This window comes from Cetorhinus maximus, unplaced genomic scaffold (assembly GCF_964194155.1).
Source record: "Cetorhinus maximus unplaced genomic scaffold, sCetMax3.hap1.1 HAP1_SCAFFOLD_2333, whole genome shotgun sequence".
NCBI classification, from domain to species: Eukaryota; Metazoa; Chordata; class Chondrichthyes; order Lamniformes; family Cetorhinidae; genus Cetorhinus; species Cetorhinus maximus.
The window spans coordinates 1-15,344 of record NW_027598272.1 but is presented as its reverse complement, the minus strand read 5'-3'; the positions used below and the strand labels follow the sequence as shown (position 1 = coordinate 15,344).

Below are 15,344 nucleotides of genomic sequence, written 5' to 3'. Positions count from 1 at the left end.
GAAGGGGCTGGAGGCTGGAGGAGGCTACAGAGATAGGGAGGGTTGTAGGGGCTGGAGGAGGTTACAGAGATAGGGAGGGGTGTAGGGGCTGGAGGAGGTTACAGAGATAGGGAGGGGTGTAGGGCCTGGAGGAGGTTACAGAGATAGGGAGAGTTGTAGGGGCTGGAGGAGGTTACAGGGATAGGGAGGGTAGTAGGGGCTGGAGGAGGTTACAGAGATAGGGAGGGTTGTAGGGGCCGGAGGAGGTTACAGGGATAGGGAGGGTTGTAGGGGCCGGAGGAGGTTACAGGGATAGGGAGGGTTGTAGGGGCCGGAGGAGGCTATAGGGATAGGGAGGGTTGTGGGGGCCGGAGGAGGTTACAGGGATAGGGAGGGTCGAAGGGGCCCAGGGGTGGTTCCGGAGATGGGGCGGGAGGCTCCCGGACAGAAGATCTTGTTTTTAAGTTAATATAAATCCAAGAATAACTGTTTCATCAGAAAGTTGACTTCCAGTTTAATCTGCACATATACACATCACTTAAATAATAATTAACAAAAGGCTTTTCTGATCGCCGACATGTTTAGTCTCTTCAGAAGCTCGCACACTCATCCAACAACACTCTGAATGCCCTACGTCCCAGCTGCTGTGTCAGTAGGTGCTCTTGTGGCCTGTGAGAATGTAGAGATTACTCTGAGCGTCTGGATTGTCTGTAGGGGTGCTCTCCAGAATAATATCTCTGTGTGAAGATAATCCATCAAGATTAGGAGGCACTAGGCTGACGACTGCACCCAACACCCACACCCCAGGAACTGGCCCATGTGGTCCACCCATCTAACCAAATAGCCCCACTCCATTCTGCCTATTCCCTGTAACCCTGCAACTTTCTCCTTGCCACATATTTACTTTTCAAAGTTACATCCTACCAGAAGCTGGTGACGGTGCAGTGCTGATCTCCACCCACCCCACCGCCTCTGAATGTTGCCCTTTGGTTCTGAGCCTCTCTTTGGCAGACGGCGGGTCTTCCTGCTGATTGACTGCAGTAGGCATCATGGCTGACCCCCGGTAACATCTTTGCAGTCAGGATTTTTTGGGGTGGGGCGCAGGGGGAGTTGCGGGTGCACCGCCTGGTGGTCAGGAGTGAGGAACCCCCCCTAAGACCATCCCCCTCCACCCGGAGAATGCCCGGCTAAAAGGTGGTGAGTTACCCGTGACCCCGGACTGGCAGCGCAGAGCAGGATCTTCTCGCTCACTTTCGTAAGCTGAGCGACATTCACCTGCCGAAGGCTGCGCTTGAACTTGGCTGCTGCCTGCCTCTCTCTGTGTGGGTCGCTGACACCCCTCTTACCCCTCACCAATCCCTAACTGAACTGCAGGGAGTTGTCTCTTTGCTAACCGGGGTTCAGTCTGAGACCCCATCTCTCCCCGGCATAGCCCCACTGACTCAGGACAGGAGAGGACAAACACTGCCTGAACTGCTCACCTCTGGGTACCCAGCACGTGGAACATTCTCGTTTCATCTGTTATCTCCTGAGTTATCTGCGGAGGGAGTTCAAAACAAGAATTATTATCGCCGTCCTCTGCCCTGGTTCACACACACACCTCAGCTTATTCCGTTTCCAATTTACAGCATTCTGACAGTCTGAGAGAACCTGCATTTCCATAGCACCTTTCACCACCTCAGGACGATGACTTTGTTTTCGAAAGCGGGACAGTCGTAATGTTGCAGCCAATTTGTGGAGAGGAAGATCCCACAAACCGCAATGTGATAATGACCCTGATCATCTGTTTTTAGTGATGTTGGTTGAGGGATAAATATTGGCCCCAGGACACCGGGGAGAACTCCCCCCCTGCTCTTCTTCCAATAGTGGCCGTGGGATCTTTTACCCCCACCCAAGAGGGCAGACGGGGCCTCGGTTTAATGTCTCATCCTGAAAGACGGCACCTCTGTGACACGCCTTAAGTGTACCCCAGTGTTATACAGTGACAGACCTGTCCCCACCAGTACTGTGCCCCAGTGTTATACAGTGACAGACCTGTCCCCACCAGTTCTGTACCCCAGTGTTATACAGTGACAGACCTGCCCGCACCAGTACTGTACCCCAGTGTTATACAGTGACAGACCCGTCCCCACCAGTGCTGTACCCCAGTGTTATACAGTGACAGACCCGTCCCCACCAGTGCTGTACCCCAGTGTTATACAGTGACAGACCCGTCCCCACCAGTGCTGTACCCCAGTGTTATACAGTGACAGACCCGTCCCCACCAGTACTGTACCCCAGTGTTATACAGTGACAGACCCGTCCCCACCAGTACTGTACCCCAGTGTTATACAGTGACAGACCCGTCCCCACCAGTACTGTACCCCAGTGTGATAGTGACAGACCCATCCCCACCAGTACTGTACCCCAGTGTGATACAGTGACAGACCAGTCCCCACCAGTACTGTACCCCAGTGTTATACAGTGACAGACCCGTCCCCACCAGTACTGTACCCCAGTGTTATACAGTGACAGACCCGTCCCCACCAGTACTGTACCCCAGTGTTATACAGTGACAGACCCGTCCCCACCAGTACCTTACCCCAGTGTTATACAGTGACAGACCCGTCCCCACCAGTACCGTACCCCAGTTTTATACAGTGACAGACCCGTCCCCACCAGTACCGTACCCCAGTGTTATACAGTGACAGACCTGTCCTCACCAGTACTGTACCCCAGTGTTATACAATGACAGACCTGTCCCCACCAGTACTATACCCCAGTGTTATACAGTGACAGGCCTGTCCCCACCAGTACTGTACACCAGTGTTACACAGTGACAGACCCGTCCCCACCAGTACTGTACCCCAGTGTTACACAGTGACAGACCAGTCCCCACCAGTACTGTACCCCACTGTTATACAGTGACAGACCTGTCCCCACCAGTATTGTACCCCAGTGTTACACAGTGACAGACCTGTCCCCACCAGTACTATACCCCAGTGTTACACAGTAACAGACCCGTCCCCACCAGTACTGTACCCCAGTGTTACACAGTGACAGACCCGTCCCCACCAGTACTGTACCCCAGTGTTATACAGTGACAGACCTGTCCCCACCAGTACTGTACCCCAGTGTTATACAGTGACAGACCCGTCCCCACCAGTACTGTACCCCCAATGAAGTTGTAAATATTACCTCAGTTGATTGGAGGCTCTGGCCTTGCATCCCATGTCTCCAGAAGGCAAGAACACTATCCTGCAGGCACACTACACAATGGAAAACAGCTCTGTCAGTAAATGTACAGTGTTCACAGCCTGCCTCACTCTGTCTCGAAGATAGAGTCTAGTTAAAGAGCAAACAAAACAGAAAACACAGTGTATTTGAAGAATCATTACAACCTACAACAGAACTGGTGACTGGTGCTGCAGTACTATCCGTGGATAAAAGATTAAAGAGAAATGATTTTCCCAGCAGAGTACAGTCAGTGGAAGATGGTACACTAGGATAGCTGATGGACACAATCGCAATACCCTACAGGGCTGTGAGCTCTGAGCAGGAGGGACAGGACAGTTACCTGATCATTTCCATCCTGGTGGGGAATAGTGAACTCAGACTGAGTTGACAGACAGCCCAGAACTGCAGGTCCTGGGAAGGGTAACTCAGTCCCAATTCTCCGCGGCTCTCAGGGAAACAGGGCCGAGGCAGCTCTCACACCCGGGTACTCACCGACTGTCTGAACGCAAAATCGGAAGGTCAGCTCGGCCCCCATTCTGTGACTCAGCTCTCCCTGCAAGTTCACAATCTTCACACAATCTGAAAATGGTTAAAAACTATTAGACAAATTCCCATCTCTCCAGCTCCTGTCACCCCCTCGGGACGTCCCAGAGTGTTTCACACACAATGAAGGACTTTTTTTTGAAGTGTGCTCCCTGTTGTAATGTAGAAAACTCAGCAGCCCATTTACGCACAGCAAGATCCCACAAACAGCAATGTGATAATGACCCAAATCATTTGTTTTTAGTGATGTTGGTTGAGGAATAAATATTGGCCCCAGGACACCAGGGAGAACTCACCCCTGCTCTTCTTCCAATAGTGACCGTGGGATCTTTTACCCCCACCCGAGAGGGCAGACGGGGCCTCGGTTTAATGTCTCATCCTGAAAGACAGCGCCTCCGACAGTGCGGCGCTCCCTCAGCACTGACCCTCCGACAGTGCGGCTCTCCTTCAGCACTGACCCTCCGACAGTGCGGCTCTCCCTCAGCACCGACCCTCCGACAGTGCGGCGCTCCCTCAGCACTGACCCTCCGACAGTGCGGCGCTCCCTCAGCGCTGACCCTCCGACAGTGCGGCGCTCCCTCAGCACTGACCCTCCGACAGTCCGGCGCTCCCTCAGCACTGACCCTCCGACAGTGCGGCGCTCCCTCAGCACTGACCCTCCGACAGTGCAGCACTCCCTCAGCATTGAACCTCCGACAGTGCGGCGCCCCCTCAACACTGAACCTCCGACATTGTGGCTCTCCCTCAGCACTGACCCTCTGACAGTGCGGCGCTCCCTCAACACTGACCCTCCGACAGTGCAGCGCTCCCTCAGTACTGTCCCCCCGACAGTGCGGCACTCCCTCAGCACTGACCCTCCGACAGCGCGGCGCTCCCTCAGCACTGACCCTCCGACAGTGCGGCGCTCCCTCAGCACTGACCCTCCGACAGTGCGGCGCTCCCTCAGCACTGACCCTCCGACAGTGCGGCACTCCCTTAGTACTGACCCTCCGACAGTGCGGCGCTCCCTCAGTACTGACCCTCCGACAGTGCGGCGCTCCCTCAGCACTGACCCTCCGACAGTGCAGCGCTCCCTCAGCACTGACCCTCCGACAGTGCGGCGCTCCCTCAGCACTGACCCTCCGACAGTGCGGCACTCCCTTAGTACTGACCCTCCGACAGTGTGGCTCTCCCTCAGCACTGACCCCGGGGGTGTCAGCTTGCATTTTGGGGTTGATATCTCCGGGTGCTGAAACCCATAACTTTGATGCTGACATGGGGTGTCTGATATAACAGAGTGCTCACTGACAACAAGCATGGGCATTTTGTCCAGCATGAATGAGATACAAAAGACTTACTGTCAATACAGACGAGAACACTATCCCGGTCCAGCTGTGACACGTGGCTCGCATTCATCAGTGAGGTCTCTAAAAAAAAAAAAGTATGAAGAGATTGAACAACTGTGAATTGGTTGTAACCTGAGTTCACAAGGATTGGTTACTATCCCCATCAAACACTCCCAGGGCAGGTACAGCATGGGGTTAGATACAGAGTAAAGCTCCCTCTACACTGTCCCCATCAAACACTCCCAGGACAGGTACAGCACGGGGTTAGATACAGAGTAAAGCTCCCTCTACACTGTCCCCATCAAACACTCCCAGGGCAGGTACAGCACGGGGTTAGATACAGAGTAAAGCTCCCTCTACACCGTCCCCATCAACCACTCCCATGACAGGTACAGCACGGGATTAGATACAGAGTAAAGCTCCCTCTACACTGTCCCCATCAAACACTCCCAGGACAGGTACAGCACGGGGTTAGATACAGAGTAAAGCTCCCTCTACACTGTCCCCATCAAACACTCCCATGACAGGTACAGCACGGGGTTAGATACACAGTAAAGCTCCCTCTACACCGTCCCCATCAAACACTCCCAGGGCAGGTACAGCACGGGGTTAGATACAGAGTAAAGCTCCCTCTACACTGTCCCCATCAAACACTCCCAGGACAGGTACAGCACGGGGTTAGATAGAGTAAAGCTCCCTCTACACTGTCCCCATCAAACACTCCCAGGACAGGTACAGCACGGGGTTAGATAGAGTAAAGCTCCCTCTACACCGTCCCCATCAAACACTCCCAGGACAGGTACAGCACAGGGTTAGATAGAGTAAAGCTCCCTCTACACCGTCCCCATCAAACAGTCCCAGGACAGGTACAGCGCGGTGTTAGATACAGAGTAAAGCTCCCTCTACACCGTCCCCATCAAACACTCCCAGGACAGGTACAGCACGGGGTTAGATACAGAGAAAAGCTCCCTCTACACTGTCGCCATCAAACACTCCCAGGACAGGTACAGCACGGGGTTAGATACAGAGTAAAGCTCCCTCTACACTGTCCCCATCAAACACTCCCAGGACAGGTACAGCACGGGGTTAGATACAGAGTAAAGCTCCCTCTACATTGTCACCTCCAGACTAACACTGCCTTGGCCTCCTGTAAACCTCAGCCCACTGTGAACTCCTCCACCCATTCACACATCACCTGCTGTGCTCATTCATCTACACTGCCTCCTAGTACTGCAATGCCTTGATTTTAAAATTCTTATCCTCATTTTCAAATTCCTGTCCCCTCTCCCTATCTCTGTATCCTCCTCCAGCCCCTACAACCCTCCCTATCTCTGTAACCTCCTCCAGTCCCTACAACCCTCCCTATCTCTGTAACCTCCTCCAGTCCCTACAACCCTCCCTATCTCTGTAACCTCCTCCAGTCCCTACAACCCTCCCTATCTCTGTAACCTCCTCCAGCCCCTACAACCCTCCCTATCTCTGTAACCTCCTCCGGCCCCTACACCCCTCCCTATCTCTGTAACCTCCTCCGGCCCCTACACCCCTCCCTATCTCTGTAACCTCCTCCGGCCCCTGCAACCCTCCGAGATCTCTGGGCTCCCCCAATTCCAGCCTCTTGACCATCCCCTGATTCCCATCGCTCCACCATTGGCGGCCGTGCCTTCAGCTGCCTGGGGCCCTAAGCTCTGGAGTTCCCTCCCTAAACCTCTCTGTCTCTCTCTCTCTCTTCCTTTAAGACGCTGCTTAAAACCGACCTCCTTGACCGAGCTTTTGTCTGAACATGTGCATTTGTGGCCGAGGGGACATTAACGGCTGCTAGAGCAATGTAAGTTTTGCTGCCTTTGATTGTTGGAGTTCACTGTACCTGACTGTGTGGCAGGACCGAGCGAGCCAGAGGACTTGAGCTGTACGGTGTCGAACTGTAAGACCTGCTGGGAATGTGCTGGAGCCCGCACTCCCAGGCACACCTGTGGGTACTCCTCATCAGGGAAGACCAGCAGCTCGAAGATTTGTAGAGGGTTTGGGATCGTGAGGTGAAATTGCTGGGTGGAGAATCAAGACAGGTTTCAGATGGTCAGATATCACTGAAAAGGGAGACCTCCTCCTGCTGAAGCTTTTCATATCCAGCACCCATCAGGACAAATGCAAGAACACCAAATCTCAAACGCTCACAACAATTTATACTACTGGGGAAGAGAGTACTGCTTGGTTGGCACGTCGACTCGAATTGGCTGGAGCCAGGCCATGGGGAAAGCAACGGGGAATCGTCAGATATTGTAGCGGCCATTCGGTCCCTTGAGCCTGCTGCAGCAGAAGGCCATTCAGCCGCTCGAACCTGCTCCGTGATACCATAAGAGCACAGCTGATCCTCTACCTCTCGAGCTCTCTAAGGATGAGAGCACGAGGGCCAGAATTTCCAGGTTAGCCCCTCTCACGCTCCAGGATAAGGACAGGAATTCTGTCGATCAGAAGTAGGGCACGCGGGAGGGGAGTGGGGCAGGGCAGGGTCCGTGTAGGGACTGATTAAACGTTCATGGCTGTTTCCTGATGGAATTCGTACCCGGAGGTCCCAGGAGTAATAACACCTTTCAACACCTCAGGACGTCCCAAAGTGCTTCACAGTTAATGAGGACTTTGTTTTGAAGTGTGGTCACTGTTGTAATGTAGGAAACTCAGCAGCCCATTTACACACAGCAAGATCCCACAAACAGCAACGTGATAATGACCCAGATCATCTGTTTTTAGTGATGTTGGGTGAGGGATAAATATTGGCCCCAGGACACCGGGGAGAACTCCCCCCTGCTCTTCTTCCAATAGTGGCCGTGGAATCTTTTATACCCACCCGAGAGGGCAGACGGGGCCTCGGTTTAATGTCTCATCCTGAAAGACGGCACCTCTGACAGTGCGGCTCTCCCTCAGCACTGACCCTCCGACAGTGCGGAGCTCCCTCAGCACTGACCCTCCGACAGTGCGGCGCTCCCTCAGCACTGACCCTCCGACAGTGCGGCGCTCCCTCAGCACTGACCCTCCGACAGTGCGGCGCTCCCTCAGTACTGACCCTCCGACAGTGCGGCGCTCCCTCAGTACTGACCCTCCGACAGTGCGGCGCTCCCTCAGCACTGACCCTCTGACAGTGCGGCACTCCCTCAGCACTGACCCCCCGACAGTGCGGCGCTCCCTCAGCACTGACCCCCCGACATTGCGGCGCTCCCTCAGCACTGACCCTCCGACAGTGCGGCGCTCCCTCAGCACTGACCCTCCGACAGTTGTACCACATTGGGTCCTGCATATCAGAGTGTTGCGCTAGCTGAAAGGACCGCGAGCTGTCTTTCTCCCGCCCAGACCCTGGACATACTAACAGTTAACTGCATGGTACTGGGTGTAAGTCTAACGATAGTCATAGGATTCTTTTCTACAAAGAGCTTGCTACTTGCTGAACAACGAGAAACAGGGTTTACCTTGAGAAGCATGAATTTCTGGAGGGGCTCGTACCACTGCAGAAGGATAATGCCACTGTCCAGTAGACCACACAGGAACGTGGACCTTGTGTACGGGTTCCTCACTGTAACACACAGAACAGACCACTGCACTGCTCGTTCAAATGCACAGCCGAGCGCAGCCCCAGAGTCAGGGCGCCAGAAAGAAATAGCATCGTGTGCTGGAGGCTGCTCGACTCTGGTGGGCATCGCAGTCCACTGATCCTGACTTCCTTCCGGCTCCCCGATGATGCGAGGTGGAGTGGAAGGGGCTGGCGACACTTGACAGAGATCAGGAACAGCAGCCCTGGTACATTTGACCCCCTTCCCTAAACTGGGTGTATCAGGGGGTTAGGGAGTGGGGGGGGGGGTGGGGATGTTCCAGGCAGCCGGTTGATGCTGAGGCCAACTGTAGCCTTTGACTGCTGGCTACCCTGGCCTGTGATCAGGTCAGACAGCAGAGTCTGGTATTTTCCTGTTCTGTGTGCATGGATCTCGGGTACCACACTGGATGCGATTATTTACACACTAGAATCTAATGGAAGGGTACGGGGTTTATACATAGAATAACAGATACCCGGGAGTGAGTTACAGACTGGAATCTAATCGAGGGGTTCGGGGTGGTTTATATATAGAATAACAGATACCCAGGAGTGAGTTACAGACTGGAATCTAATCGAAGGGTACGGGGTTTATATATAGAATAACAGATACCCGGGAGTGAGTTACAGACTGGAATCTAATCAAGGGGTTCGGGTGTGGTTTATATAGAGAATAACAGATACCCGGGAGTGAGTTACAGACTGGAATCTAATCGAGGGGTTCGGGGTGGTTTATACATAGAATAACAGATACCCCGGAGTGAGTTACAGACTGGAATCTGATCGAGGGGTTCGGGGGAATTTAAATATAGAATAACAGATACCCGGGAGTGAGTTACAGACTGGAATCTAATCGAGGGGTTCAGGGTGGTTTATATATAGAATAACAGATACCCGGGAGTGAGTTACAGACTGGAATCTAATCGAAGGGTTCGGGGTGGTTTATATATAGAATAACAGATACCCGGGAGTGAGTTACAGACTGGAATCTAATCGAAGGGTTCGGGGTGGTTTACATATAGAATAACAGATACCCGGGAGTGAGTTACAGACTGGAATCTAATCGAGGGGATCAGGATGGTTTATATGTAGAATAACAGATACCCGGGAGTGAGTTACAGACTGGAATCTAATCGAGGGGTTAGGGGTGGTTTATATATAGAATAACAGATACCCAGGATTGAGTTACAGACTGGAATCTAATCGAAGGGTACGGGGTTTATATATAGAATAACAGATACCCGGGAGTGAGTTACAGACTGGAATCTAATCAAGGGGTTCGGGTGTGGTTTATATATAGAATAACAGATACCCGGGAGTGAGTTACAGACTGGAATCTAATCGAGGGGTGCGGGGTGGTTTATACATAGAATAACAGATACCCCGGAGTGAGTTACAGACTGGAATCTGATCGAGGGGTTCGGGGGAGTTTAAATATAGAATAACAGATACCCGGGAGTGAGTTACAGACTGGAATCTAATCGAGGGGTTCAGGGTGGTTTATATATAGAATAACAGATACCCGGGAGTGAGTTACAGACTGGAATCTAATCGAAGGGTTCGGGGTGGTTTATATATAGAATAACAGATACCCGGGAGTGAGTTACAGACTGGAATCTAATCGAAGGGTTCGGGGTGGTTTACATATAGAATAACAGATACCCGGGAGTGAGTTACAGACTGGAATCTAATCGAGGGGATCAGGATGGTTTATATGTAGAATAACAGATACCCGGGAGTGAGTTACAGACTGGAATCTAATCGAGGGGTTCGGGGTGGTTTATATATAGAATAACAGATACCCAGGATTGAGTTACAGACTGGAATCTAATCGAAGGGTACGGGGTTTATATATAGAATAACAGATACCCGGGAGTGAGTTACAGACTGGAATCTAATCAAGGGGTTCGGGTGTGGTTTATATATAGAATAACAGATACCCGGGAGTGAGTTACAGACTGGAATCTAATCGAAGGGTACGGGGTTTATATATAGAATAACAGATACCCGGGAGTGAGTTACAGACTGGAATCTAATCAAGGGGTTTGGGTGTGGTTTATATATAGAATAACAGATACCCGGGAGTGAGTTACAGACTGGAATCTAATCAAGGGGTTCGGGTGTGGTTTATATATAGAATAACAGATACCTGTGAGTATGTTACAGACTGGAATCTAATCGAGGGGTTCGGGGTGGTTTATATATAGAATAACCGATGGTGTGTAGAATAACAGGAGAGCAGTACAGGCAAGCTGGAACACATTTACTAGGTAATCCTGCAGAACATCACACACAGACAGATGGGAACACAATAGCTCGATGGGGAGTGTTCCTCCGCGGTCTAGTTCTTACCTACACAGCACTTTCGGCAGCCCTTAGTGTCTGGAATTTTCAAAGAGGGTGCAAATTTCCTGCAATAGGATCAGAGGGTCAGTGTGGTTAGTCGCTGGCTCGACACTTACAGCTCTGTCAAAGGAAGCTCAGACCTTCAGCAGGCTTGGCAACGCTGAGGTAGCAGAGGAGATGGGCTGAATGGACTCAGTTGAGTGAGAATGAGGATGTGGGGAGGAGGAAGAGGAGAGGGGGCTGTGGAGATTGTGAGGAATGAAAGCGAGAGAGGGATGGAGGAGGACTAAGCGGAGTTGTATCAATGCAATAGGGAGAGGCTGTGATGGAGAAAGAGAGAGGAGGGAGGTGAGAGGCAGGACAGGGAGATGAAAACAATCCTTACTTGGGGATGATTCTGTCGGTCAGCTTGTTGGCTGGGAGGGAGATATGCAGGTTGTGGACATTCTTCCTCTGATCGAAGAGTGTGTCCAGGTTGTGGGAGTACAGCTGCAGAGACTTACCTGCAAAATGAAGGAGGAGTGAAACCGGCCATCCCTAACAGGACAAAACCCCCATAAAACCCGATACCCCGTCCCCCATCATCACCCCGACACCCATCATCACCCCGACACCCCCTGTCCCCCATCATCACCCCGACACCCATCATCACCCCCTGTACCCCCCGTCATCACCCCGACACCCCCTGTCCCCCATCATCACCCCGACACCCATCATCACCCCCTGTACCCCCCGTCATCACCCCGACACCCATCATCACCCCGACACCTCCTGTACCCCCATCATCACCCCGACACCCATCATCACCCCCTGTACCCCCCATCACCACCCCGACACCCATCATCACCCCGACACCCCCTGTCCCCCATCATCACCCCGACACCCATCATCAACCCCTGTACCCCCTGTCATCACCCCGACACCCATCATCACCCCTGTACCCCCATCATCACCCCGACACCCATCATCACCCCGACACCCCCTGTCCCCCATCATCACCCCGACACCCATCATCACCCCCTGTACCCCCTGTCATCACCCCGACACCCATCATCACCCCTGTACCCCCATCATCACCCCGACACCCATCATCACCCCGACACCCCCTGTCCCCCATCATCACCCCGACACCCATCATCACCCCCTGTACCCCCTGTCATCACCCCGACACCCCCTGTCCCCCATCATCACCCCGACACCCATCATCACCCCCTGTACCCCCCGTCATCACCCCGACACCCCCTGTCCCCCATCATCACCCCGACACCCATCATCACCCCCTGTACCCCCCGTCATCACCCCGACACCCATCATCACCCCGACACCTCCTGTACCCCCATCATCACCCCGACACCCATCATCACCCCCTGTACCCCCCATCACCACCCCGACACCCATCATCACCCCGACACCCCCTGTCCCCCATCATCACCCCGACACCCATCATCACCCCCTGTACCCCCTGTCATCACCCCGACACCCATCATCACCCCTGTACCCCCATCATCACCCCGACACCCCCTGTCCCCCATCATCACCCCCTGTACCCCATCATCACCCCGACACCCCATCATCACCCCCTGTACCCCATCATCACCCCGACACCCCATCATCACCCCCTGTACCCCCATCATCACCCCCTGTACCCCCCGTCATCACCCCGACACCCCATCATCACCCCCTGTATCCCATCATCACCCCGACACCCATCATCACCCCCTGTACCCCCCGTCATCACCCCGACACCCCCTGTCCCCCATCATCACCCCGACACCCATCATCACCCCGACACCCCCTGTCCCCCATCATCACCCCGACACCCATCATCACCCCGACACCCCCTGTCCCCCATCATCACCCCGACACCCCCTGTCATCACCCCGACACCCCCTGTCCCCCATCATCACCCCGACACCCCCTGTCCCCCATCATCACCCCTGTACCCCCATCATCACCCCGACACCCGCTGTCCCCCATCATCACCCCCTGTACCCCATCATCACCCCGACACCCCATCATCAACCCCTGTACCCCATCATCACCCCGACACCCATCATCACCCCCTGTACCCCCATCATCACCCCGACACCCCCTGTCCCCCATCATCACCCCGACACCCATCATCACCCCCTGTACCCCCCGTCATCACCCCGACACCCCCTGTCCCCCATCATCACCCCGACACCTCCTGTACCCCCATCATCACCCCTGTACCCCCATCATCACCCCTGTACCCCCATCATCACCCCCTGTACCCCCCGTCATCACCCCGACACCCCCTGTCCCCCATCATCACCCCGACACCTCCTGTACCCCCATCATCACCCCTGTACCCCCATCATCACCCCGACACCCATCATCACCCCCTGTACCCCCCGTCATCACCCCGACACCCATCATCACCCCGACACCTCCTGTACCCCCATCATCACCCCGACACCCATCATCACCCCCTGTACCCCCCGTCATCACCCCGACACCCCCATCATCACCCCGACACCCCCATCATCACCCCCTGTACCCCCATCATCACCCCCTGTACCCCCATCATCACTGCCTGTACCCCCATCATCACCCCGACACCCCATCATCACCCCCTGTACCCCCATCATCACCCCCTGTACCCCCATCATCACCCCCTGTACCCCCATCATCACCCCCTGTACCCCCATCATCACCCCCTGTACCCCCAACATCATCCCCTGTACCCCCATCATCACCCTCTGTACCCCCATCATCACCCCAACACCCCCATCATCACCCCCTGTACCATCATCATCACCCCCTGTACCCCCATCATCACCCCGACACCCCATCATCACCCTCTGTACCCCCATCATCACTCCAACACCCCATCATCACCCCCTGTACCCCCATCATCACCCCCTGTACCCCCATCATCACCCCAACACCCCCATCATCACCCTCTGTACCATCATCACCCCAACACCCCATCATCACCCCCTCTACCCCCATCATCACCCCGACACCCCATCATCACCCCCTGTACCCCCATCATCACCCTCTATACCCCCATCATCACCCCAACACCCCATCATCACCCCCTGTACCCCCATCATCACCCCAACACCCCATCATCACCCCCTGTACCCCCATCATCACCCCGACATCCCATCATCACCGCCTGTACCCCCATCATCACCCCCTGTACCCCCATCATCACCCCCTGTACCCCCATCATCACCCCCTGTACCCCCATCATCACCCCGACACAGCATCATCACCCCCTGTACCCCCATCATCACCCCCTGTACCCCCATCATCACCCCGACACCCCATCATCACCGCCTGTACCCCCATCATCACCCCGACACAGCATCATCACCCCCTGTACCCCCATCATCACCCCCTGTACCCCCATCATCACCTCTGTACCCCCATCATCACCTCTGTACCCCCATCATCACCCCGACACCCCCTGTACCCCCGTCTCTACCTGGCTCTTAACAGTGGAGCTCCCTTGCTCAGAGAGCAGGGGGCCTGATCCGAGGGGAACATTCCTCCCCGAGAGTCATCTACAAAACGTGAGCTCTTTGTGCTCAGGAAGCCCCCATGCCTTAATATTCAGGGAGCGCTCCGATCCCCAAACCTCACTCAGAACGGTATCTCCTGCAACCGAGCCCAGAATCGGCTGGTCAACGGGTCAAAATGGGGCATTTCAGGAGCAGGGCGGAGGACAGGAGAAACAGAGCAAGGGCTGAGTGGGGCGGGAAGAACAAGAGAAACTCTCACATCATGTCACAGGTAGTGAAAGGCCAGCTCTGTGCACACGCTATCTGTGCAGAGTGGCTGGAGTGCCTTATCACCACCACGAGGATGAAGAGGAGGGGAGCAAGGGGCCAGCGGCGAGGGAAGAAGCTGGACAACATTGAAACCGGGCTTAAACAGAACTCCGCAGGCAGGCGGAATGGTTGCAAGGTGCTGGTCACCTGTGCCATGCAGTATGGCAGGTCGACAATGAAGACCTGCCCAATGGTGAGAGATGCAGCATTGATTAAACCTCCTCGGCAATCAGTGGGGGCACCATTGACAGCAGCAGCACCACCTTCTCGAGGGGCAATTAGGGAAGGGCAATAAATGCTGGCCCACTCCCCGTGGAAGAATAAAAGAATACTCACCAGTGACGGACATGAGGACATTGTTCAGCACAAACAGCCAGGAGCATCTGTGAGGGAGCAGCTGTGAAAAGAAGGGGCAAAAATTCAAGGCAGCTTTCATTGGGAGATTCACTGCGTCTGTACCCCAGTGAGAGTCAGTGTGTGTGGGACCCGTACCCCAGTGAGAGTCAGTGTGTGTGGGACCCGTACCCCAGTGAGAGTCAGAGTGTGCGGGACCCG

General features: G+C 54.4%; 1 protein-coding gene across 1 annotated transcript; it reads right to left on the bottom strand.

Annotated features, from left to right (window-relative positions):
• Positions 1-476: 476 nt before the first annotated feature.
• LOC144677235 (mitogen-activated protein kinase kinase kinase kinase 3-like) lies at positions 477-15,186 on the bottom strand (the record flags this gene model as incomplete). Its single annotated transcript, XM_078537421.1, has 10 exons — positions 477-716; positions 1,461-1,516; positions 3,157-3,227; positions 3,688-3,774; positions 5,076-5,144; positions 6,928-7,105; positions 8,522-8,625; positions 10,993-11,051; positions 11,372-11,489; positions 15,126-15,186. Coding segments are annotated over 10 exons (891 nt in total), but the record flags the coding sequence as incomplete, so codon positions are not given.
• Positions 15,187-15,344: the final 158 nt, after the last annotated feature.